This window comes from Schistocerca nitens, chromosome 4 (genome assembly GCF_023898315.1).
Source record: "Schistocerca nitens isolate TAMUIC-IGC-003100 chromosome 4, iqSchNite1.1, whole genome shotgun sequence".
Lineage (NCBI taxonomy): Eukaryota > Metazoa > Arthropoda > Insecta > Orthoptera > Acrididae > Schistocerca > Schistocerca nitens.
This window is the reverse complement of record NC_064617.1, coordinates 419,901,894-419,928,926: the sequence shown is the minus strand read 5'-3', so window position 1 is coordinate 419,928,926 and position 27,033 is coordinate 419,901,894. Positions and strand designations below refer to the sequence as shown.

At 41.1% G+C, this 27,033-nt stretch overlaps 2 protein-coding genes across 3 annotated transcripts in view; one reads left to right on the top strand and one right to left on the bottom strand.

The window, feature by feature from the left end:
• The window catches only part of LOC126253231 (uncharacterized), a 650,259-nt gene extending 629,432 nt beyond the window's left edge, over positions 1–20,827 (bottom strand). For both annotated transcript variants that reach the window (XM_049954420.1, XM_049954421.1), the window contains exon 1: positions 20,611–20,827. Coding sequence is in view for 1 of the 2 variants with exons in the window: in XM_049954421.1 (XP_049810378.1) it covers positions 20,611–20,622 (12 nt within the window). In the remaining variant the exon portion in view is untranslated. The remainder of the gene's footprint in view (positions 1–20,610) is intronic.
• A 1,146-nt stretch (positions 20,828–21,973) lies between these two features.
• LOC126253230 (D-glucuronyl C5-epimerase B) overlaps positions 21,974–27,033 on the top strand; it is a 122,011-nt gene continuing 116,951 nt past the window's right edge. Inside the window, exon 1 of the mRNA XM_049954418.1 lies at positions 21,974–22,170. The gene's annotated coding sequence lies outside the window, so the exon portion shown is untranslated. The remainder of the gene's footprint in view (positions 22,171–27,033) is intronic.

Sequence of the window (27,033 nt, the reverse complement as noted above, 5' to 3'; positions counted from 1 at the left end):
TGCTGAAAGGGTGCCGCGAATGACAACCAAGTGGTCCTGCGATGAAAAGAAATAGCAGATCAGATCCTGGTTGTCGGGCCATATGATGGTTGACAGGTCAGATTGGTATCCGCCGCTGTCCCAATTCGAATTGACGCTCGATGTCCAGCGAAGACATGTCTGGAGTTGTCCCGGGCAACTGTGGAATACCAACCTGACTATTGTTCTCCATACAGCTAGACAACCATGACTGATTGTCTGGGGTGCCAACTCATTTCACAGCACAGGAACCGTTTGGTTGTTATCCGCAGCACCTTTACTGCACTGCCGTAAGTCGCCGACATTCTACGCCTGTTTTGTTATTCTTCGTGGCAAGCCATCCTGGGCTTACATTTCATCAAGCTAATACCCTCCCTGCACACAGCGAGTGTTTCCACTGCTTGTCCTCATGCTTGCTAAACCCCGCCTTGGCCAACAAGGTCGCTGGATCCCTCCCCAATTGAGAATGTTTGGAGCATTATGGTCGTGGCCCTCCAACCAGTTCGGGATTTTGTCGATCTAACTCGTCAGTTGGACAGAATTCGGCGCGATGTCCCTCAGGAGGACATCCAACAACTCTATCAGTCAATGTCAGGCGGAATAACTGCTTGCGTAAGGGTCAGAGGTCGAGCAACGCGTTATTGACATGCTCAGTTTATGAAGCTCCTTCTCTTCAATTAATAATCAAATTTTTTGAAGTTGTAATCGTTTGTTCGTTTGTACAAATACATCACATCTACCGATTTCCGTCCCATTCGGATAATTTCTTCATGGTGCGTCCTTTTTTTCCCCTAGAGTTAAGAATCTTTGACTAAAAGCAAGATAGCAGTTGTTCACCGCCCACCATACTCACCAAGCCTTGTTCCGTTTGACTTCTTCCTCTTCCCCAAAACGACAATCAGTTTGAAGGGGCGTGATTTGATACAGTGGAGGAGATTCAAGCTGAATCGCAAAAGGTCTTAAGCACTTTAACAAAGGAAGACTTCTAGGAGGTCTTTCAAAAGTGGCAGCAATATTGGAATCGGTATATCCGTTCCAAATGGAACTATTCTGAAGGTGATTGTGTAGAATAAGATCTAAGCAAGACGTAATAATTTTTTAAACATATTACAGTACGTCGAAACCAGGCATCTGGAGTTGATGACATGCACTAAGAATTATTGAGATCCTACACATACAGGGCGAGTCAGGAGGAAAGGTACACGCATTGAGGGGTGATAGCATTAGTGATTCTGAATAAAAAACTTCATATGACAAAATGCAAAGTTCCGACGGGCTGCCGAGATAGAACACATATCACTTTTGTACGATTTCTTGAATCACTCGAAACCCGCACCCTCCAGCGAAAACATGTCGCAGTGCAAAATTACATTCAGTTTCCTACAAAAAAAGGTCCTATTCATGTTTCTCTAGGACTTACAGTCTGCCCAAAGACAGTGCGACGATAGTGAAAACCTGGCGCGACGCGCTTGCGCTGGAGCTTAGGTACTCTTTGTAGCCCAATCTGAAGTAGTTTCCCGACCTGATGCAACACAAGTGTCCTGTATGAAACTGTTCGTCTCAGCTTCCTCTACACTACCGCCGTACGTTGTGAACAATAACGATGTTTGAATAACACGGAAAATAAGTAACAAGTATTATTACATACGTTCTATCTCGGGAACCATTCGCATTAGGGCATATGTCCTTATGGAGTTTTTTTTGTTCAGAATCACTTATACTATCATCCCTCAAGCCCTGTACCTTTCCTCCTGACTCACCCAGTATAAGACAATCGAAGCATGTTTACGCTTCAACAAGAATGTAATAAAGCCTACTCCATAGAAGGCAAGAGCTGACAGATGTAAATAATACCGATCCATTAGTTTAACAAAATCGTTGCTGACTAATTATTTTCACAAGAATGAAAATAAAACTGGTACAAGCAGACCTCGGCGAAGATCAGATCGGACTCCAGGGAAATATAGGAACACGCAAGACGATACTGACCCTGACAGACTTAAGAAAGGCAAACCTACCTTTAGAGCATTTATACATCTAGAGAAAGCTTTTGATAAAGTTGATTGGAATACGCTATTTGAGATAGTGAAGGTAGCAGGGACGAAACACAGGAAGCGAAAGGGTGATTGCATCTTTTACAGAAACCACACTACAGTTATAAAAGTAGGACAGAGAAGAGCTGAGACGGGAGTTAGGCATTGTCGTACCCTACACCTACGTTATTCAGTTTGTACATTGAACGAACAGTAAAGGAGACTAAGGAAAAATTTGGAAAAGAAACAATTCCTTTGAGGTTCACCGATGACATTGTAATGCTCTCATAGACTGCTAAGAACTTGGAGGAACAGCTGATATGTATGGATACTGTCTTGAAAAGCGGTAATAAGATTATCAACAAAAGCGAAAGAAGGATAATGGAATGTAGTAGAATCAAACCAGACGATGTTGAGGGAACTATATTAGGGGATGAGACACGAAAAGTAACAGATGAGTTTTGCTATTTGGGGACAGAGGATTATAGATAGAGGAAACAGAGAGAATATAAAATTCAGATTGGCAACAGTAAGAAAAATGTTTCCGAAGAAGAGAAACTTGTCAACATCGAATATATATTTAAGTCTTGGCAAGTATTTGCACGAGATAATAGCACAGTGCGGAAGCGAGACGTGGACGATCAACTATTCAGACAAAAACATAATACAAGCTTTCGAAATGTTGCACTACAGAAGAATGTTGTGAATTAGATGGGTGGGCCGAATAACTAATAAGGAGAACTGAATCGAACTGGAAAGAAAATAAATTTATGGCACAACTTAACTAAAAGAAGGGATCGCTTGACAGGATACATCCTGAGACATCAAACGAACTGTCAGTTTGATAATGGAAGGAAATACGTGAGATAAAAATTGCAGAGATAGACCAAGCGACCAATACCGTAAGCATGTAGGTCGCAGTAGCTATGCAGGTTTGCACGGAACAGATTAGCATCAAGACCTACGTCAAATCAGTCCTCGGACTGAAGACCACAACAACGACCTTTCGGGAAATGTTGGATACCACCTCGTACAAGAAACTACAGGACAGTCAAATGAAAACGAGACAGATGGAAAAAAGTAAGTAAACTATTTCAAAACTAATCGTCCGAGCTCCTAATACATTTACCCACCGTGAGACAAGACGGTCAACGCCTTCACGGGAGAACGTTTGCGGTTGCCTGCGGAGCCATGATTGTACCCAGGCGTGCACCTGTTCGTCCGAAGCAATTCGATGGCCACGAACGTCTTTCTTCGAAGCTCCAAAAATATAGAAATGGCCTGGGGAGAGATGGAGACTTTATAGATGATGTGTAAGGGCTTCCCAGGGAAATTTATGCAGCGTAGTGGCCGGACCCACATGTTGCAATGGTTTTTTTTGAGTACGCTACAGACGTTTAGCTGGAAAGCCTTTACACATCCTTCATACAGTCCCGATATTTCCACGTTTTTCGAACCCTGGAGAAAGACATTCGTGCCGAGGATTTGTTTCGTGTGAAGAGTTGCACGCCTGGATACTCCATAATTCTCGTTTTTATTTTACTTCCCCCTATACAGTGGTCAGAAACGGTCTGAAAAGCTTGTAAGGGTGTTACAGGGTAGGCTGTGCGTGTAATAATTGTTAAGGAAAGAACTCGATACGTTGTGCTGTCTCCGAGTTAATTAGCATTGAAGTTAGCAAGTCAGGCTATTGCGCGCTTAAATTCAAGCTGCCGCCTGATACAATTAGTGGCAGTTTTTTCATAGCGTAGATGATAGTGCACGTGACTGCTCAGTCTTTGGCTCGGGTTCGATCCTTAGTACCGTCATATGTCTAATTTTTGTATCGATCTCTTGTTCGGTTTTAAGAAACCAAAGGAACACGTTTGGCGACGCCGTCTCTGTCGGGTCACTTGAGTGCCCTTATTGGCTAGCTGCAATGCTAATTAACTCGCAAGCGGCGCAACGTATTTATTTTTTTCTCAACAATTATTTCTAAGCACAACCTACCTTGCAACACTCTTACAAGCTTTTCAGACTATTTCTGACCACGCAGTCGATCCAAATTTGTTAGTGTTAACAGTGCAAACTTGTTTCTCGTGATTTCGTTGTGAGTTCGATGCAATGGTGTTCGTTCGGTACGACATGGAGACAACAGACCGAGCGATATTTAATTCCGTATTAGCTTTCAGGATACAGTTCATACATTCGCGAACTACACACTACAGAAACCATCACCGAGATTTTTTTCGAACACCTTTACAAAAGCTCTTAACCAGAATGATGTTCAGAGTCGCCGTCATATTCCGCTGAATCGATTCTGCTTCCTCAAAATACTACTCTCTCGAGAGCAGATTTTAAGTTCGCAAAGAGTATAAAGCATGCCGAGGAGAATAGGGAGCTGTTCGAGGACTGCTACCCCTCTCTTGACAAAAACCTATTGCGCAAGAACGCTACTCTGGGTCGAAAAACAATGCATAAAATATAAATATACACCGTCGCATTTCTCGTGTACTTTTAATAGTTCATAGGCAATCGTCAAAACAGAGAAAAATTGTACTGTTTTAGACGTATACTGGTAACTTGTCATTTAACAAGTTGATACTGAGTTCTACAATACTGTATTACTCTACATTGTTTGTTGCGAATGTAAAATGACCTCACACAGAAAGAGAGTGATAGTACCCACGGACAGATGCTCTGCTAGGATGAATAAAGGAGAACTGTTCAAAAACATTTCTACTGAATTTGATGTAGACGCATTTGCAAAGATTACACGATGCTCAGACACAGGTGTTATAAACGTAAATGATTGGCTACGAAATGAAAATGACGCTGGCTACATTTGATTTCTGATGATGAAATTACCGCCATTTGTTCGTCAGCACACAGTGATGTTAGGGGTGCTGGATTAGCTAAGAAAACTAACAATGTATCTGAAGACGTTGTGACACACACACACACACACAAGCAACAACGAAGCCAGGCAAAATAATGGTTGATACGGAACGCCAGGAGCAAAACGTCCGGCCGAACTTCTATTGGTGAAAAACTTAACTTGACCATGCTGTACATAAATGGCATACGAATGTGATTCCAAAGAAATTTACTGATATCTCGGGGTATAAGGCTCACTGTTTTTCTTTTTCCTTCGTCAACGTGGTCAACATTTATGTGAAAATAATGTATGATTTGTGTCTTTAGGTGAAAATGAGAATAACGTTTGTTTTTATAACATTTAACCCATGTCATTCTATTTTGATGATTTTCCGTTTTACGCACTTCTTCGATTATTCGAATTCCCTACAATACCACCTGGCCCGAATAAACAGTGTTCCACTGTAAAAGAAATTACAGTCTACGTAGTTCCATATTTCAAATTTGCTAATGTGGCCATTCTCAGCAACAAAACTTTATTATATATTATTTATATTAGATATGATTTATATTGTAATATTTATTTATTTTCTACTTATAGAAGCAAGTTTTTGGCGGGATAGATGAGTAAAAACTGTGGTGTGAAATTTTCAAATCTATAAGTAAAAAAATACTGCAATATTCCAGAAAAAAAACCGCTTTAAACAAGTTGAAAGGCTCCTGAAATGGAAATAAATATTATCTTGCAGCAAGAAAACGGCGTCTGATGCTCTAAAAGGAATACAGTACACTCTCTCTTATTCGGATCTCGATAAATCAGTTGTAAAATTGACTTTAGAGAAGTGCAAGTTTTCGATTTTCGCAGAAAAGAAACAGGTTATTGAGCCCGTGGGCTGTGAAATGGAGAAGGTAAAGAAGAGGTGCCAAAAAGTTTCGGGATTTCGTCATCCGCACTAGCGATAGTTCTGAAGCAGAAACATCAGACTGCTGAAAACTCAGCTAGGTGATGATCATCGCCTTGACGAAAATTTATCGAAATGGCTTACTCGATCTAGAGCACAAAACTTAACTGTCGGAGATGATATCTTAGTCTGGGCACCGAAGGGTTCGTCGCTGGTGAGGGCTGGCTCACCAACTTAAAAAAGGCATAACGCCGTATTTGTGAAGATTAGTGGAGAGAGTGCGAGCACTGATGACATAGTTTGTTCGGCACAGAAAAATGAACAAGGATTCTTGCTGGCAAATTATGACGCACAACACGTGTTCGCTGCTGACGAAACAGGATTTTTCTTTGTCTTCGCGACTGGAAATTGACTTTTACGGATGAAAAATGTCGTGATGGAGAATATAGCAAAGAAAGACTAAAGCTGTTGCTTGCTGTCCTTGTTACTTTATAAAATGAAAAATCGTTCAAATGTTTTGCGAAATGATTCGCCTACAAGTAAGAAATAAACAGGTTACACAAGCATTTGACGCATCTAATTTGCTGTACATGAGTTCGCGCATCATTCAAAGGCACGTCAAATATTTCTGCAATCTATTTTATTTCTTACTTTTAGACATATAATTTCACAAAACATCTGACCAATTTTTCAATTATTTTTTTATTTTCAAATTTTGCTCAGAAAACGTGATATTGACACTTCATTTGCTATCCTAGCGTCTTCAGTTCTCAAAATGCCCGAAATTTAGTACTAGATTCGAAGGAAACAAGTTTGAAAGTCAAAAATCACATCTGCTCGCATATTAGCTAGGTCTCGGAAAGGTAAACTTTTTGAAACCTCATTTGTCTTCCTACTGTGTGCAGTTCTCGAAATGTTCTAAATTAGTACATGATTCGAAGAAAGCCATTTAATAATGAAATATCGCTCCAGTTACGCAAAATAGCCACGCCTTGATCAAATGAACTCTTCGAAACCTCATTTGCCGTCTTAGAGTCTTTTGCTTTTGAAACGTCGCAACTTTAGTAGCTTTTTTGACAGTTAAATATCACACCAGTATCACTTTTTATGAGCTCGAAGAGATAAAACCTTTGGCATTTCGTTTACGCAGCTGTTTGTGAAATATTACATTTTTCTCTCAAATTACTAATTAAGTCACTGGCCAATACGATACCCTATTTCTCCATTTCTCAGTCTTCCTTTGTCTACGAAAATATGGATAAAAATTCATTGTGTAACTTTCCATAAAATCACTAATTAGTTTTTTAATTGTCGCGATTACTTGAAAGCAATTAAATACTTTTTTTGCAAAACTAGACTTCATGCTCGTCAGTTTGAGACCCCTTTTGTTTGGCTATGAAAATGGGACAAAAAATTTTCCCTAAAATTTCTAATTAATTTTTCTTAAATATCCCTATTAATTTAAAGCAATTTTTTTTTATTTTCGAAACTAGACCTCACGCTGGTCAATTTGACAATTATTTTGTCCATTGCCTACTCTTCGTTTGGGTATGAAAGACCAGACAGAAGACCACTGTGTAATTTATAGGAATCTTGTTTGAGCGGAGCCACAAAAAGGCGTGGTTAACAAAACGTTAAAATAAATAAAACTGTTGTTGTCACGTTCAGCTTCCTTTTGGAAAGAAATACGAATGTTATTGAAACTACAGTACTATTTTTTAACTTTATTTTTGTAGCGAATACTTTTATTTCGACTTTGTCCTGAGACTACGTCCATCAGTCAAACTTCCATTAAATCTTACTCTCAATAATTCTATCTTTGGGTTTCAGAGAAATGTAGCAACACTCAAGGCAATGCTGACCCTTAAGACATCCCTTAAAAGATTCAAATTGTGAGGGTAGCAGGGACAAAATTCAGGAAGCAAAGGGTTCTCTGCAGCCGTACTGCAGTTATAAGAGTTGAATGGCATGAAAGTGAAGCAGTAGTTAAGAAGGGAGTGGGAGCAGGTTGTAGCCTACCTTGATTTTACTCCAGTTTATTCAGTGCGTACATTGAGCAAGCAGTAAAGGAAACCAGGGAAACATTTGGAAAGGGAATTATAGTTCATGGAGAAGAAGCAAAAACTTTGAGGTTTGCCGATGACATTTGTAATTCTGTAAGAGACTACCAAGAACTTGGAGGAGCTGCTGAAAGGAATGGACATTGTCTTGGAGAGCGGTTACAAGATGATCAAAAATAGTAAAACAAGGATAATGGAATGTAGTCAAATTAAATCAGTTGATGCTGAGGGGATTAGGTTAAGAAATGAGACACTAAAGATAGAGTTGAACTTTGCTATTGGGGCACTAAAATAACTGACGACAACCGAAACAGAAAGGGTATAAAATGCAGACTGGCAATAGCAAGAAATGCGTTTTTGAGAAATAGAAATTTGTCAAAGTCGAATTAAATTTAACACTAGAAGCGCTGTGGGGGCATTTTTGTCCCATAGCAAAATTTTAACCCCTCTCCCTCCTCTAATTGTTTTCGGAGGTAGGTGAGTGTTACGACTTAATATTTCGAATTACAAGTCAACGCCCTCAGTTGCACAGTTTTCGAAAAAAAAATGATAAATACCTAGACTCGCCGACGTGACATTTTTGTCCCACTGAATAAACTACGCGGTGCCGACCGCCACACGTTGTTAGCTTCCTTATTTGCCCTGCTGCTGCAATGCAAATCTAAAACTAAGTGCGGCGTCTTTGATGGAATAAAACTTCATACAACTAGCACAAACAGGCGCTGTGAAGTAGTGCAACATCACTAGTAGTCACGTTCTCGCGAATGAGCAGATGCCAGCCTTGATAAATGATACTGAAGAAGCTGAATCTGAGGGGGAGCATGTAGACGTATTTCAGCTGATTCTGATTATGATGCGAAATTAGTTACAACTGGGAACTCGTATGAATCAGAGACCAGCTATGAAGATGCTAATGAGTTTCCATATATACACAGTAGTGGAAATACAGGGTGATTCAAAAAGAACACCACAACTTTAAAAATGTGTATTTAATGAAAGAAACATTATATAACCTTCTGTTATACATCATTACAAAGAGTATTTAAAAAGGTTTTTTTTTCACTCAAAAAGAAGTTCAGAGATGTTCAATATGGCCCCCTCCAGACACACGAGCAATATCAACCCGATACTCCAACTCGTTCCACACTCTCTGTAGCATATCAGGCGTAACAGTTTGGATAGCTGCTGTTATTTCTCGTTTCAAATCATCAATGGTGGCTGGGAGAGGTGGCCGAAACACCATATCCTTAACATACCCCCATAAGAAAAAATCGTAGGGGGTAAGATCAGGGCTTCTTGGAGGCCAGTGATGAAGTGCTCTGTCACGGGCTGCCTGGCGGCCGATCCATCGCCTCGATAAGGTTTCATAACTAACCTTTTTCGTAGGATTCTCCATACAGTTGATTGTGGAATTTGCAGCTCTCTGCTAGCTCTGCGAGTCGATTTTCCTGGGCTGCGAACAAATGCTTGCTGGATGCGTGCTACATTTTCATCACTCGTTCTCGGCCGTCCAGAACTTTTCCCTTTGCACAAACACCCATTCTCTGTAAACTGTTTATATCAACGTTTAATACACCACCTATCAGGAGGTTTGACACCATACTTCATTCGAAATGCACGCTGAACAACTGTCGTCGATTCACTTCTGCCGTACTCATTAACACAAAAAGCTTTCTGTTGAGCGGTCGCCATCTTAGCATCAACTGACGCTGACGCCTAGTCAACAGCGCCTCAAGCGAACAAATGTACAACTAAATGAAACTTTATAGCTCCCTTAATTCGCCGACAGATAGTGCTTAGCTCTGCCTTTTGTCGTTGCAGAGTTTTAAATTCCTAAAGTTGTGGTATTCTTTTTGAATCACTCTGTATAGTAAGAAATGAAACGTTTCTGAGACTTATATTTTTGTCTTACCTGTTTTTGTTGTGATTTTGTTCTTTCCACGAATGATGCTCATTTCACTGATCTGTAGGAGCCGTCTCATTCAAAGGGCAACCACATCATCACGATAACAGAAAAGTTAGTAGAGACGGTTCTGCCACAATGATTCGTGGTTGTGCAGCCAGAACTGCTACGGTTGACATTTTTCAAGAAAACAAAAAATGGCTCTGAGCACTATGGGACTTAACTTCTAAGGTCATCAGTCCCCTAGAACTTAGAACTACTTAAACCTAAGGACATCACAAACATCCATGCCCGAGGCAGGATTCGAACCTGCGACCGTAGCGGCCACGCGGTTCCAGACTGAAGCGCCTAGAACCGCTCTGCCACTACGGCCGGCTCAAGATAACAATAATGCATAGAGTGTAGGTACAGCGAAATGGTGCAAAATTGAGCTATTCAGATGCTACAAAGTGCCGTAATTCAGGTAAAAATTCTTTCTCGGTAATTTGTTTATCGGTACAGAGACTGAAGCTCCTGACTGGCCAAAGTGGTTACTAATATTGGAACTCCTAGGAGCAGCGGAAAGCAAAATGTTCTTCAGGAGAATTTTGGTCTTCTACATGAGCGTAAAGGTTTGTCTTTTCTGGTGTCACGTAACTGCTTCAGGAAATTTATGATGTACCTCATGTTTGATTTACTGTCGACACGGTCCGATCGGCTAACAAAATAAAAGCTTTCTCTCATGTTACACGTATGTGAGACAGTCATAAGAAACTGCCAAAATTATTCATGATCCGTATAACTGTGTCGATAAGCAGTGTTCCTGTCCACGTTTAGATGTCGGTTTACTCATTTCAAAACCTAATAAGTGTAGGCAGAAATACGGGATGACTGTCAATTAAGATTCTCAGCGTATACTGAATGCTTTCCCACATCTTCGTAAGAATGAAACTCGTGCTGGTAGTGAACGTAAAGTATCTAGCATGACTTTACCTAATATTTAGTGCTAAAACAAAATAACTGACAATAAGAGTGACTATCTGTTACAGGAAAATTCATTCCCTAAAATAAAATAGGATAAGAACAAACTGTAAACGCATCGATTAGAGATGGGACATTTGTGTCCCGACAGTTGTTTAGGGGGTTCGAAAATTCGGCGGTTCTAGTGCTCCGTCTTTGTAACGATCACATAGATATTGTTGTGGGGAGCGCAAATCAGTGACTGCAGTTTATTGGCAAAACACTCAGATAATGAAAAACTTGTACTAAAGAGCCGACCTACACTAGACTTGTCCGTATTCTTCTGGAGTTTTGTCGCCCGGTGTGGGATCCGCACCAGATAGGATTGATGGAGGACATCGAAAAAGTTCAAAGAGGGGCAGAGAGAGTGCAACGAATATGATATGCAAATTGGAGTGGCAATCATTAAAACAGCTGCGTTTTTCGTTGCGGTAGGATCTCCTCGTGAAATTTCAATCATCTTGCTTTCTTCTCTGAATGTGAAAATACGGGGTGTCTCAAAACGTGCGCTATAACAAATTTTTACAGCCCCCAATTAAGATATTCACACCATATTTCGCTCATGTGAGAAACACCCTTGTGTGTGTTCCAGCTTGTCGTGATTGAAGCATTATGACAACGGTTCAAAAAAAGGCTGAGAGTATGGGCTAGTTTATTCAGACCAAACCGGAGACGTAGCTTCAAAGGAACTTCGAAACATGATATCTGAAGCAACCACCCTTGCGGATTTCGATATGCCGGTGATACAGGAATTTTATGCAGACAGGAAGCGTTTATGTGCAGCATCACACTGGATGACCAGGAATAAACGAAGCTAACACAGAACGGATTTGCAAGGATTATCCAATTCTTTGGCCTCATAGGCCGCCTGACATTACACCGGTGGACTTCTACGAGGATAAGCCCAAGACAGAGTCTACCAAAGGCCCGTTAACCACATTAACGATTTAAAGAAGCGAATCGTCGCTGCCATTGTCACAGCTGATGTGAATATGTTGCGCCCTATGTGGATAGACTGTCGTGTATGGATAGAGCTTGAACACAGACTGGGTGTCGTGCTTGGACACCAAATGCGCACATGTTGACATTGACTGAATAACATAAAAACTTTGGGAAACAGGGTGTCACGTAAGCCAGACATTGTGTGAATATCTTAATTAGTTTGGATGCTGTGACACATTAAAGTTGTACTGTACCTTTTGAGACACTTTGTATTTTCTTGGCACCCACCTACATAGGGGGGAAATGATCATCGTAATAAAATAAGGATATCAGAGCTATCACGTTTTTACCGCGCGCTGTTCGAGAGTGAAACGGTAGAGAAATAGCTTGAAGGTGGTTCGATGAACCCTCTGGCAGGCACTTAATTGTGGATTGTAGATTAAACGTGTTGATGTAGATACAGAAGTATTTCTATAAAATGTAACCCAGCGCGGAAATGAAACGTGGACGATAAACAGCTCAGACAAAAATAGAATACAAGATTTTGACTTATCGTGAGCCTGCCCTCTTGTGGAGACTGGAAATGGAAATGCCGTGTGGCTAGGGCCTCCCGTCGGGTAGACCGTTCGCCTGGTGCAAGTCTTTCAAGTTGACGCCACTTCGGCGACTTGCGCATCGATGGGGATGAAATGATGATGATTAGGACAACACAACACCCAGTCCCTGAGCGGAGAAAATCTCCGACCCAGCCGGGAATCGAACCCGGGCCCTTACGATTGACATTCTGTCGCGCTGACCACTCAGCTACCGGGGACGGACTGATAGTACTGCTGTGCTGTATGGGATCCTTACCAGATAGGATTGACAGAGGACATCCAAGAAGTTCAATTATTGTTAAATAGGGGAGAGATTTACACGAACATGATACGCGAATTGGGCTGGCATTAATTAAAACAAAGGCGTTTGTCGATGAGGCAGGATCATCTGATGAAATTTCAATCACCAAATTTCTACTCAGAGCGTGAAAATATTTTGTTAGCGCCCGCATGCATAGAGAAAAATTATCATGGTAATAAGATAAGAGAAATCAGTGCTTCTACAGAGAGATTTAAGCATTTTCAGCAGGCTGGGTTGATTGCAGGATAGCAGTTTGTGGTTAACAAGTCTGATGTAGAAAACAGCCAAAGTTGCGAAATTTAGTTGTTCTTATTTTACTAAGGGCCGGATTCGGGTATCAGAACCCATTCTTAAATTATTCAAACGGAAAAAATGGCAATTTTTATGGTAATTTTTGTTTTGGCTGGAGCCACAGTCGTGATAAATTTTTGAATATACTGCCACCATTTGATTGTAATAATATTTATTTTATTGTTATACGATCCAGATTTCGGCCTTAGGTCATTTTCAAGAACAGAAACTGGAATAAACAATAGAAGTACAAATAATAAAAGCAAAGCAACCATAAAAAGTAGAGTATAAATACCAAGATTCTTTACTTTATTTATATGACAAATGACATCGGACTGGTATGAAATACAAGTCCGTATCGAAAAAGCATATCTGGTCGCATAGGCCAGATCTGCCATTAGTAAAAATGAGAACACCTCTAAAACGCCCAAATACTCATATGTATTGCAGACTTTCATTTCTGGACCCTACAACACTGCTGTTAAATAAAGTTGCTCACCAGTATAAAGGTATGCGCCACACTACTGTATCTGAGCAACTGATATGGAAATAGATGAAACGATCTTCCACAGATCGCCTAAGAGATATCACAGTTTGAACAATACAATCTGTGTTTTATAAGGGGCATGCAATCTGTGTGTAAGGGGCAATGTAGCTTAACTGTTTATTTTGCGTGATGATTATCTTGGCATACGTTGGTACATAATAAAGTTTGCATTATATGGCATGCAGGTCCACTATTAAAGTTCACAAGCAAACGTCGTGAAGTGTCTTATCGTAAAATAACTACTCCCTTATATAGTGCACCAAGTTTTATATAATTAACTGTATTACAAGGTAGATGGTTCAAATGGCTCTGAGCACTATGGGACTTAACATCTGTGGTCATCAGTCCCCTAGAACTTAGAACTACTTAAACCTAACTAACCTAAGGACATCACACACATCCATGCCCGAGGCAGGATTCGAACCTGCGACCGTAGCAGTCGCGCGGTTCCGGACTGCGCGCCTAGAACCGCTAGACCACCGCGGCCGGCTATTACAAGGTAGAAATTCCATGTTTGTTACAAATATATTACGATAATATTTACATGTGAATTTCAATACTGGACCTCCATTCCACATAGTGTGAACACTGTCATGTACCTATGAAGGCAAAGATAATTATATTATCAAGTTCAAATGTGTGTGAAATCTTATGGGACTTAACTGCTAAGGTCATCAGTCCCTAAGCTTACACAGTACTTAACCTAAATTATCCTAAGGACAAACACACACACCCATGCCCGAGGGAGGACTCGAACCTCCGCCGGGACCAGCCGCACAGTCCATGACTGCAGCGCCTTAGACCTTATTATCAAGTAAAATAAACAGTTCAGCTACATAGTTCCCTGATACACCACAAATCGCATGAGCAGACTGTGATGTCTCTCAAACGATCTTTGGAAGATCTTTTCACTATGTTCATGCCAGATATTGTTCACACACAATAGTGTGGCCCATAGATGTTTACTTGTTAGCTGTTTCATATAACGGCTGTGCTATAGAGTTGGTTGGTTGGTTGGTTGGTTTGTGGAGGTTGAAGGGACCAGACCACAAAGGCCATCGGTCCCTACTATAGAGTTAAGAAATGAAGGTCTGCAATGTATTTACTAATGACAGATCTGGCCTGCACGATCAGATACGCTTTTTCGACAAGGACTTGTATTTCATATCAGTCTGATATCACTTGACATATAAATGAGGCAAAGAAAGATTCGTGGTGTCCTGTTTCTTGTTTTTGTGATTTGTATTTGTGTTGTTTATTTCAGTTTTTTGAACCTGAAAATGGTCGAGGGCGAAATCTGGTTCGTATAGCAATAAAATAAAAATTATTGCAGCACGCAATACAATATTAACATGGTTTGTGTGGTATCACGGAATGCACCATTTTTTCTGTTTGGATTATTTGAGAATGGATTCTGATGCCCGAAACCGGTCATCAGTTAAATAAAAAGAACTGTATTTAGCAACTCTGGCTGTTTTCTACACCAAACTGGAAAGATTTAAGTGTCAGTTTTTTACCGCTCGTTTTGTACTATCGCGAAATAGGGGATAGAGCACGGATATGGTACGCGAATTGGGATCGCAATATTTAAAACAGAGGTGTTTACGTTGCGGCAGGATCTTCTCATGAACTTTCAGTCACGAACTTTCTACTCAGAATGTGAAGATTTTTTGTTGGCGACCGCCTACAGAGGGCGAAATGATCATCGTAATGAAGTCAGAGCTCGCAGGGGAAGATTTACGCGTTGGTTTTTCCCGCGCGCTTTTCGAGAATGGTACGCTAGAGAAATAGCTTGAAGATGTTTCGATGGAGCCTCCGCCAGGCACGTAACTGTGAATTGCATATTAGTCATGTAGATGCAGCCGTAGATGAACTGTAATTGCATGTTTCTTCCGATTAATAGTACCAGTTTTTTCCCGTGCAGAAAATGCATCTACATCTGCATGATTACTCTGCAATTCACATTTAAGTGCTTGGCAGAGGCTTCATCGAACCACAATCATACTATCTCTCTACCATTACACTCCCGAACAGCGCGCGGGAAAAACGAACACCTAAACCTTTCTGTTCGAGCTCTGATTTCTCTTATTTTATTTTGATGATCATTCCTATCTATGAAGGTTGGGCTCAACAAAATATTTTCGCATTCGGAAGAGAAAGTTGGTGACTGAAATTTCATAAATAGATCTCGCCGCGACGAAAAACGTCTTTGCTTTAATGACTTCCATCTCAACTCGCGTATCATATCTGCCACACTCTCTCCCCTATTACGTGATAATACAAAACGAGCTGCCCTTTTTTGCACCCTTTAGATGTCCTCCGTCAATCCCACCTGGTAAGGATCCCACACCGCGCAGCAATATTCTAACAGAGGACGAACGAGTCTAGTGTAAGCTGTCTCTTTAGTGGACTTGTTGCATCTTCTAAGTGTCCTGCCAGTGAAACGCAACCTTTGGCACGCCTTCCCCACAATATTATCTATGTGGTCTTTCCAACTGAAGTTGTTCGTGATTTTAACACCCAGGTACATCCACATCTACATCTACATCCATACTCAGAAAGCCACCTGACAGTGCGTGGCGGAGGGTACCTTGAGTACCTCTATCGGTACTTCCTTCTATTCCAGTCTCGTATTGTTCGTGGAAAGAAGGATTGTCGGTATGCTTCTGTGTTGGCTCTAATCTCTCTGATTTTATCCTCATGGTCTCTTCGCGAGATATGCGTAGGAGGGAGCAATATACTGCTTGACTCTTCGGTGAAGGTATGTTCTCGAAACTTCAACAAAAGCCCGTACCGAGCTACTGAGCGTCTCTCCTGCAGAGTCTTCCACTGCAGTTTATCTATCATCTGCGTAACGCTTTCGCGATTACTAAATGATCCTGTAAGGAAGCGCGCCGCTCTCCTTTGGATCTTCTCTATCTCTTCTATCAACCCTATCTGGTACGGATCCCACACTGCTGAGCAGTATTCAAGCAGTGGGCGAACAAGCGTACTGTAACCTACTTCCTTTGTTTTCGGATTGCATTTCCTTAGGATTCTTCCAATGAATCTCAGTCTGGCATCTGCTTTACCAACGATCAACTTTATATGATCATTCCATTTTAAATCACTCCTAATGCGTACTCCCAGATAATTTATGGAATTAACTGCTTCCAGATGCTGACCTGCTTTTTTGTAGCTAAATGATAAGGGATCTATCTTTCTATGTATTCTCAGCACATTACACTTGTCTACATTGAGATTCAATTGCCATTCCCTGCACCATGCGTCAATTCGCTGCAGATCCTCCTGCAGTTCAGTACAATTTTCCATTGTTACAACCTCTCGGTATACCACAGCATCATCCGCAAAAAGCCTCAGTGAACTTCCGATGTCATCCACAAGGTCATTTATGTATATTGTGAACAGCAACAGTCCCACGACACTCCCCTGCGGCACACTTGAAATCACTCTTACTTCTTACTTAGTTGAATCGACAGCCTTGCGAATTGTACTATTTATCGAGTAATCGAATTCCAACGGATTTGTTTTGGAACTCATGTGGATCACCTCACACTTTTCGTTATTTAGCGTCAACTGCCACCTGCCACACCATACAGCAATCTTTTCTAAATCGCTTTGCAACTGATACTGGTCTTCGGATGACCTTACTAGACGGTAAATTACAGCATCATCTGCGAACAAAACTTATTGGACCGATTGTGTATGTGTTGATTTCGATTTTAAAAAATTGGTAGTTTGGTTCAACAGTGTTGGTTCGGTGCGAGGCGAAGAGACTGCGGCTCCGGCTCCGTCAGCGGACGAGACATGTGGAGCGGAGCGAGGTGTCCGCGCGCGGAGGCGCGTGGCCCGGCTGTCGTAGCGAATCATAAACACGTAACGGCCGACATGTATCTGGGCGCTGAATGAATGGCGAGGCGAGCGCCATGTGCCCCTCCCAGCGGCGGTGGCGCCAGGGCGGGGGCGGGCCGCCCGCCGCTGCGACTACTGCAGCGCACCTGCCCACACGGCGCGCGGCGCGGCACACCACACCTACTCGGCGCGCCACGCCGCGCGGACGGGCCCACAGCATCGATCCCGTTGCCGCTGCCGCCGCCGCACGCCTTACGCTCCGCTCCCGAAAAAACCGAAAAAAATTTTTTTTCCTCTCTCCAAAATGGCTCGACTCGAACGGCGTGGGAACTTGGCTTCTGCGACCGGACCACCCCGCCCAAAACGGCGTCCGCCCCCGCCGCCGCGGGTCAGGGCGCGCGCGCGCACGCACACACGCCGGCACTGCATACGCACTCCGCCCACGCGCTTTCCTGCGTGCTGCCCTCTTATCGCCAGCGAATACTGTGCTCACTGAAATTCGCAAACTACTTCACCGCGTGATACTACTCTCCCAAGCGCCTACACTACACATTTATTTATTGACTTTAATTTTTCAATACGGTACCATCACAAGAGCGTTTAACAATGCGGTAACCTATTTCGACCAGCCAGTGCTCGTCTTCACATTGCCAATTGATAAAAGAAGGAAACAAGAATCATTGCAGATTCTATAATGTCTACCAACTATTTGAATAACGACGTAAAAGAATATAATTATATGTATCAGGCACACGCTACAAGAGGCGATCAAACATTATTTGTCAACAATACGAAAGGCAACATATAGAGGTCGAGGCTGTACAGGGGGAGTGCTACACGAAGATTGTCAAAACAGCAACCGCGCGAACACTCAACACATTCGTAGCAATAATAGGAACGCCGCCATCTCAGAGAAACCACTGAGAAATCAAAGAAAACGATTATGAGGCACATATCGTAACACGAAAGTTCGAAAAACTCCGAGTGAACGTAGTGGAAATAGAACTAACGAGCTAACCGGAACCTAACAAAAACTGGCATTCATAAATAAACCATTCGAGCGAGAGGGAGAACAAAATTTCAGAACCATAATTAACAAACGTAAATCTGCTCAGAAGTCTCCTCTATAAAATACAAACGCTCAACTACCACGGTAATAAAAAGGCGCGAACGGATGAAGAGATATTGTAAACGATTAAAGAAAATTGATGCTAGATTAGGTCAAACACGCTCCGTGGATGGACGCAAAAGATAAAAGAAAATCGCTACTAAAATGAGAAATTGTGGAAGCGTTGTTCGAAATAAAATAGGCAGCATCATATAGTATCTCAGAAACCGGAAATAAAGTATCATAAAAACGAGTGAATAACAAGTAAATAAACGTGGTGCTTACTACCGTAGCGTGCGTAACCTGATGCGCGCTTGTTACTCTCGTACAGCGCTACGGTACACTATGCTAGCTACAATTTTGAAACTTGTAAATTTTACCGCGCTATGATTTATATAATGCCACGTATTTCTGCTCAGCATATTATCTACTACGAACCAATGCTTCGTTTGCAAAGACAGTTTATAATCTGTCTTCTATTTGAGGTCCGAAACAAGTAACAAATGTTACGTGGACAAAAAAACAGTAAAACCCACTCTTTCTGACAACAACGCCGAGTAAATGCGCTGCATAAAATAAAGTCTAATTTTGCTTTAATAACATAGTTCTCGTACTAAAATTGCTTTGTTTTTGCTGAGTGACAACTATATTGACGACATAGCTTCTCCGGGACCGATGACCGTAGCAGTCTGGTCCCTTTACTCCCACAAACCAACCAATCAACATAGCTTCTCCAAGAATCGCCCGCTTTCCGACATCACTGAGTCTACCTAATTCACGACGTGCAGTCTCCAGACAAAAATCGGATAGCAAAGACTCTTTCTTTCGTCTCCAAACTCAAATAGTTATCGAGATTGATGACCTGATCTACAGAAAATATCTGTTTACTATGCGGTCACAGATAAGTAGTATCTCCATTAAGTGCGTTGTACTGCAAAAGAAATCACAAAATTTAGTGCAATATAAAATTTCTTTTCTAATTCATAACTTTCACTGAATTGCATGTAGACACGCTAAGCTTATGAGAGATAGCTGTAACCATGGCTGTGTATTGACGCCCATACATACATAAACTTCGTCTCGATGAATGAAAATATGCTATCTTACAGTTTCCATTTTTATAAAAAAAATCACTCCTTTTGTCTTTAGAGATATTAATGTGTCAAAATGTTAATATCTGCAAGAGCTACCTATTTCTCTACTCATGCGATCGACAGTCTTACTGGCCGAATATAGCAGCTCACTATGGAACACAGTTTGCAGTTTTTAAGGAATTATCTCGAGGAATGGCTTGCATCTGCTCTGTCCACTTTTTTTCCTAGCTAAAGCACTGCACAGCTTCCAGGTATGACTGTTCCTAAGTTATCAAGACAAAACACGTTTCGGAAAAGGCATTAAAAATGCTACCGGTGGCCATATTACTGAAAAAATCGTTCCAGTGAGCCAGAATAAGACATCCTACAAGAAACACGCTCAAAGTAAAACCACTCGCAAAGTTTAAAACGACTCCCCCCCAATTTCAGACGGCTTACGTACAGAATTTTTAGAAGGTTATGCAAGTATAAGAACTTCTTTAGAGCTTCTTGAGAGATTGTACACGATGACATCACGCTTTCGTTCTCTTTCCGTAGTGTATACAACTAAGTGCCCGACTGTGTCTTTGTACTCATAATAATAAGGCGGACTTGAATAAGTAATTATAACAGATATTAAATACAACGAAAAACATCATAAAGAGCTCTGTAGTACAGCGCTTATACATCGTAAGGATCTTTTTGTCTGCAGGAGGCACGATTACAAAATGCTGCTGAATCAAGTAAATGACAAATATCGTCTTACACTATTATCAAATATCAGTGGCTAGTCACACAGGAAACTTGAATCCGCAGCTCCTATTATTAATTTTAAGAGGCATAGCACTGGAACATAAAATCTCCGGGGTCAACCTTAGTCACAGAAAGCCGGAGTACGTCGGATACACAGACGCGGTAAGGTTTTACGAACTGTAAGTTGTGTTAAGAATTGAAAGCATCATGACAGAGAAAAATAAGGGGCGGCTAGAGTGAGTTTCGACCCGAATAGGTGCCCCACATTGGGAGCTGTCAGGCGGCGAGCGAGGCCACCACGAGGGGTGTCCCGGCCGGCGTCTGACCGCCTAGTTATCTAACAACACACAAAGTAACATGCTGATGCTTTGCTTACCTCCCTTGCCATCACGGCATCTCCTCCGCTGGGGATAGGCCGAGGATGCTGCACCCCCTAGCCTAAACAGCACACTCTCCACTCAGGCTCCTTGTTCGAGTCCCGCGCACGCCTACCGCCGAAATTTGCGTCTCATGACGCGATAGTACTTTCGTTCCGCATGGTGAGTGCTACCTCGCCAACGTGATCACGGCGGACAGAGGCGAAACAAGGGAAAAAAAAAGCACACCAAACACTAGAAAAAATACACTCACTCCCACAAAAAACCAGTCCCTCGAATTAAAAAAAAAAGCACCCGTACCACACCACACACACAGTTGCCCCCTCCACTTAATCCATCATTGAAATCTTCCCGAGAACTAGGTTGCCTTCATACTAGAAGAGACCCCCCCCTCAGCGAAGCAGGCAACCCTGCTTGCGTTGGTTTGCGGCGAGTTGACTGCCATCTGCCGGACGATCGATTCTCGGGGCGCATCTCCGCTAAGACGTGTTCGGGCGGGGTTGGGAAAGGAGGGGTTAGCTGCCGCGAGAGTGCGCTCCGCACACGCACTGGCAGTGGAGGGGCGATCCGAGGGAGACTTTGTTCAAGAAAGTGTTGTGGGGATTCCCTCGTCCTTGCTATGAGATCTCACTTCCTTCGTAACATGTCACCGTTTCATTCCTGTGTTGATTATCATTTACAACGAGAAATTTCATAATGGACAGTACCATTTTGCTACGAGTAAGCCACTTCAATTGAGATAGAGCGTCCGAACAATGTTTTAAGTACACACATTGTTTATCTTGTTTATTTACGGTGGATAAAGTTGCCGTACAGTGTCAAGATCTCTCACAGTAATGGAAATCATTTCCCTTCCTTTAGAGAACTACGTTTTTTCTGAAGTAAAGTTCAAAATTTTTCGGTAATAGGAATAATACTGAAAACATTTTAGAAATAGTATAGTCAAACAATTGTCAAATACTTTGCGGTGTACCTAAATTTTTAAGCGGGTATCCCCAGTTGACCGGCGAAAATTTCCTGCATATTAACTTACTCTGTAACAGCTACATTATTCAATTTTAGTGTCCTATATAGGTATCTAGAGTAGTATTTTTATTTCTGTACTGAGGCCTTCCTGCTCTTCAACTGTGAGCTGCGTCAATCAATTAAAATTCGTGTGAATATAGTGGGTAATATGTTGTCTTCTCCAATAGATACGGTTTTATGAGCTGGAATACATTTATTGATATGCAGTGTTACTTTAGTATTTTATATGTACAAACGTTGTACATCTCTGTTGTCTAGATACACGAAGACCATTGGAACAATATCCGGTGTCGGAAGATCTTTGGTTCTGGATTTGTTTTTAACCTGACCTGCAGGGATGTTGTGATTGGTTGCGTAGTACGATGTGTCAAAATATGATACTGAGAGGCGTGGTGTTGCAGTACAAGAAATGATAACGATGTAAGCTGTTGTTTACCGTCATGAAGTGTGGTTGACTGGCAGCTTCAATTTTAAAATGTAGGAGTTAGTCCGCATCCCAAATGGGAGCTGGAAAACTCAACCGTATCTAACAGGTGCAGTAGCTTGACGTACTTACCAACTTTTAGTGTTACTATACAGTTATAATGCTATTTTCACAGAACGTTGCCTGTAAGTATACTGTCATATGAGAAACATAATGACATGTTGGTTGATTGTAGGAATAGGTAGATATTTTTAATCGGTTCGACGGAAATGACTTCGAAAATTTTGAAGCTTGTTTTTCTGATTCCAAGTTCAAATTTTATGAAACCACATATAGATATATGATGTAGAAGTATTTGAACAAACTATCCTCCTGTAATGTAAGACTTACAATTACGATTAGGAACTGACGAGTCTATTGTCGATTAACTAAATGACATTATCTGAAGCTGAATATTTTGTCCCATCATGATAGGCATTTTCTGACTTTATAACTGTGTAGCAGTGGAAAAATTCAATTCTTGATCGAAGGTGTTTTAATACTTTGACATACAACATTGACTTTAGGCTATAAAATCGAGGTTACGAACCATTAGAATCATCACACCTATCTCTTGTTTTGGATAATTATCTGATTAATAATTGAATTCGATTCTTCGCATGCTGTGACCAGAAGGGGCTGTACTATAGTTATAATAAGTGGGGAATTTATTAGAACAATGTAAGAAAACAATAGTTAGTATTGACCTCTATTACGGCATCCACCAGAGTGACCGAATATGTGCCTTAGAAATTAAGTAAAAGAATCCCACACATCTACATACACAGGCCATAACCAGATTTTTACAAAGTAAAACTTGAGTCATTGTAGGCGTACATTTACTCTGAAGATTGTTGTTGAATAGCCCTATCATTGCAACAAGTGGGTCCATGAGAACTTAAGATGTGTGTGACTTACGTCACCCCCCCCCCCCCTTGAACTATCGCTTTCCACTGACCCAAGCATTTACTCCTTTCTTGCTGCAGAAGGAACATAAAACTTCTCAAAGCTGCGATTAATATTTCCTTGTAAAGTGTTTGGTCTTAACTTGTGTATTGCACCCCACCCCTGAAATCATGATTGTGGTGGAAAAACTAATCTGCAATGCAGCTGGGGTGATAAGCATAAAAACGGCAGTAGACTTTCATGTAACATCAAGATGATGTCATTAAAGAAACAAATTTTTGCACTGCTATCACATTCCTTATTTTGAACATGGTTTGCATCAGATTGCTGTTTGACAACATTTATGTAATACTTAAGCACAAGCTATGTAAATATTAAGAAGTGGTGAGGCAGTTATACCAGCAATGAATACCATATTACAAAGGACAACTAAAACAAGTAAAAAGAATTATATGTTCTGCAAACTAGATACAGAAGAAAGTCTCACATCCCAATGAAGGACTTGAAACATTTAGATCAGGACAGGAGTGGTAGAGAAACTATGGCTCAAGTGTAAAAGAAAATTGACAATGCACTGGATAGGTATTTGCCCAGTAAAACATTTCATGATGGAACCCTCCTTGGTATAGTCACTGTAAAGAAACGGAGGCTACTGTGTAACAGGTATCGATAAAGCATACGCCTATAGAAAGAGAGGTGTTGAATGAAACACATTTATCTGTCAAGAGAGAGCACTGCCTGAAGACGTTAGTGACTAGTGTAGAAAAATATTGTTGAAAGATCTTTCGCAAAACCTAAATGAATTCTGTTTGTATGTAAGGGCTGTTTGTGGCATCGAAGTTAGTGTCAAGCTACGGACAAAACAGGAACAGAAATTGAGGGCAGAAAAACGAAAGCAGGGATGCTTAACTCTGTTGTGTCGAGAAATAGCTGAATTAATTGAAATTGATCAAAGCACCAGGTCCCAACAGAATCACTATCAGATTGTACACCCAATTTGTGGCTGAGTTAGCCCTTCTGTTAATAATAATATATCGTAGACCCCTCGATGGAAAAACTCTGCCCAGTGGTTGGAAGAAAGCACAGATCACACCCATCTACAAGAAGGGTAACAGAAGTGTTCCACAAAACTGCAGTCAAATATCTTTGACATCAATTTATTGTACAGTCTTAGAACATATTCTGAGCTCAAACATAAAGAGTATCTTGTACAGAATGACCTCCTCCATGTCAACCAGGGTGAATTCCGATAACATCTATTATGTCAAACCCGGCGCACATTTTTCTCATGTGGTATGCTGAATCCTTTCGATCAAGGCAGTCAGGTAGCTGCAGTATTTCTAGATTTCGGAAAAGCATCTGTCCCAGTACCACATGTACACTTACTATCAAAAGTACAATCGTATGAGGTATCAAGCAACATTCATGACTGGATTTTTGTGTGTGTGTGTGTGTGTGTGTGTGTGTGTGTGTGTGTGTGTGTGTGTTTTTTTTGGGGTGGGGGGGGAGGAGGGGGGGGGTTGCAGCAAGTTTTAACTTGCAAAAATCTGGTGTTGACTTCTGTGTGTAGGTGTGTGGGAAATTTTTAATTAATTTCTAGATACACATTCGATCACATAGGTGGAAGCAGTAAATACTACTGTTTCCTTACACTATGTTGTAAGAAATTGTCCACTTATTCTAACTGTAGTTAGCGTATTCTGCTCACAATATGTTAGGAATCTTATAGGTGTTCGAATGTCTTATCAGCGACAGAGATTAAAGTTTCCCAATATTGAAAATAATACAATTACTGTATTTCATGGTTCTTCTATATATTCATTTTTGTCAGAGTTGTGTAATGGATCACTCTTATCAAAATTGTTTAGAGAACACAGGGAGAGATCCGATATTAAAGATAACACATGCAATCATTTTCAGTCCAAAAATATTCTGCAGCAAAAGGACATCGTGAGATTATGAGTGCTTACTGTGATTGTAAAGAAGTATTGTCATGTTGAAAATATCCTTATTTGTCTCGCGTGTAAATTTGTCTCACGTGTAAATGGTAAAATTAGGGCTGTCAGTAAGTATAGTAAGTCTGCCCTTGTGCAGTATAACACATCTCCACTGAGTCGAAAAAATCCATTGTCTCCCCCTTGCTTACTAAAGGGTAGGTGAAAGAGTAATAAATATTAGATCTCACGGAAGAAAGAGTGCTCTACGTTAGGTTACAGTTGCTGCAATAATAGCTTTTGATTTGAACAAGAATTCTAGATGTTATTGGAGAGATTTCAAGAACAACTTACACCAACATAATGCTAAACAATAGAAAAGAAAGCGAATCATAAACAGTGTGATACCATGTTGAACCCTGAAGCATCATTAATGTGGTGGGTATATGAATAGGATCACTAATGATACAAAAACAGAAAAAGTAGACACTTGACTAATTCCTTACTAGACAGATATTTTCAGGTTTCACCAATCCAAATATTCTGTGTCTTTTGTCCTCTAGGGTTTCGCGCTAGAAGATTAAATGGGGTGTGGTTCCATCCTCCTCAGTACATAGTCTAGATTTAGTCTTCTTGTATAACCATCATGTGTAGGTGTTTCTTAAAGTTCCCGTGGCCAGTCATGAGTCCTATCATGAGTTCAGTCTCTTCCCTGTTGAAATTCAGAATTACAGAACTTTTCCTGAAACATGGCGCTTTAGATTAATTGGTTTGTGATGTTTTTGTTTTTGGTTTGTAGTCAAATATTGTGTGTGCTGCCTCTTGTTCCAGCTATATTGTTGTGACTTTACCATTGCCCTAGTGATGATTAGGACAGGTTCTGCTCCAGTAAATCAAGTTGTCATTCCTGTCCTGTCCATTCTATCAGCTTGTTCATTCCCACTAATTCCTGAGTGATCAGGGACCCACAGCAGCCTTACTCTGTGGCTTTCCCCTAGTCTCACAAGGGCTTTGTAGCATTCTGGAACAATTTTTTATTTCAATGTAGGGCCAGAGAGAGACTTCAGAGCAGCTAGGCAGTCCAAATATGTATATATATTACAATCCTTGTAGCATCTGTGCAAATTCTCCTTTGCAGCACACTCTGATACCAAATATTTCTACATGGAATACTGTAGCCCTCTTCCTGCCCACAATAATTAACTCACTCTTCATTGCATTAAATTTCATATTGTATAATCCAACCACCTATGCCAACACGTCTAATGACAGTGAAGAAGTCTTCTTGGTTTTTCAGCTGAGTCAAAGCGTCGCTCTGCAACAATGTTTTGACAAATTTCCTATTCATCATTTTTGGTCGAACTTTGTCTAAAGATGACAAATAGGAAACTTGTCAAAATGTTGCCGCAGGGCGATGCCCTGACTTGGCTGACAACGTAGGGAGACTTCATCACAGTAATTAGATGTGTTGGCATAGGTGGTTGGATTATATAATATTAAATTTAATGTGGTGAGGAATGAGTTAATTATTGCATGCACAAAGTGGGAGAAGGCTACCTCAGGAAACATGATGGCAGGGGAACAGTTGAAAGAAATGCATAGCTTTGTCTTGGAAGCATACTGGAAACAAGTGGAAGAAATTATTAGGAATTTGATGGGAGGGAGATAAGCAGTAGCATGTTTATGAGAAGTGTCAGGAGCATGGTGTGGGTTGATGATATTTTGCAGAAGACCAAGGAAATAATACTGTGGTCTATCCTGACCTATGGTTCTGAAAGCTGGACAGTGAAGGAAAAAAAAATTGAGAGAGATATAGGCATATGACACTGAATTTCACAAAAGCAGTGTGGTACTAATGAGGTTGGACAGAATAAGAACTGGCCACCTTTACAAATAAAGATAGAAGCAGCAAGACTTTAGTAGTACGGACATGTAAAGAGAGTGCCATGTGTTAGAACACCAAGGAAGATACATGAATTGAGGCTCGAAGGCAGCAGATCAAGGGATGTTTAGTTGGAAGCAGTGGAAGAGAATATGTGGAGAAAAGGAGATTAATGGAACAGGGATGGAAAAAATAGCTATGGGAGGGTATA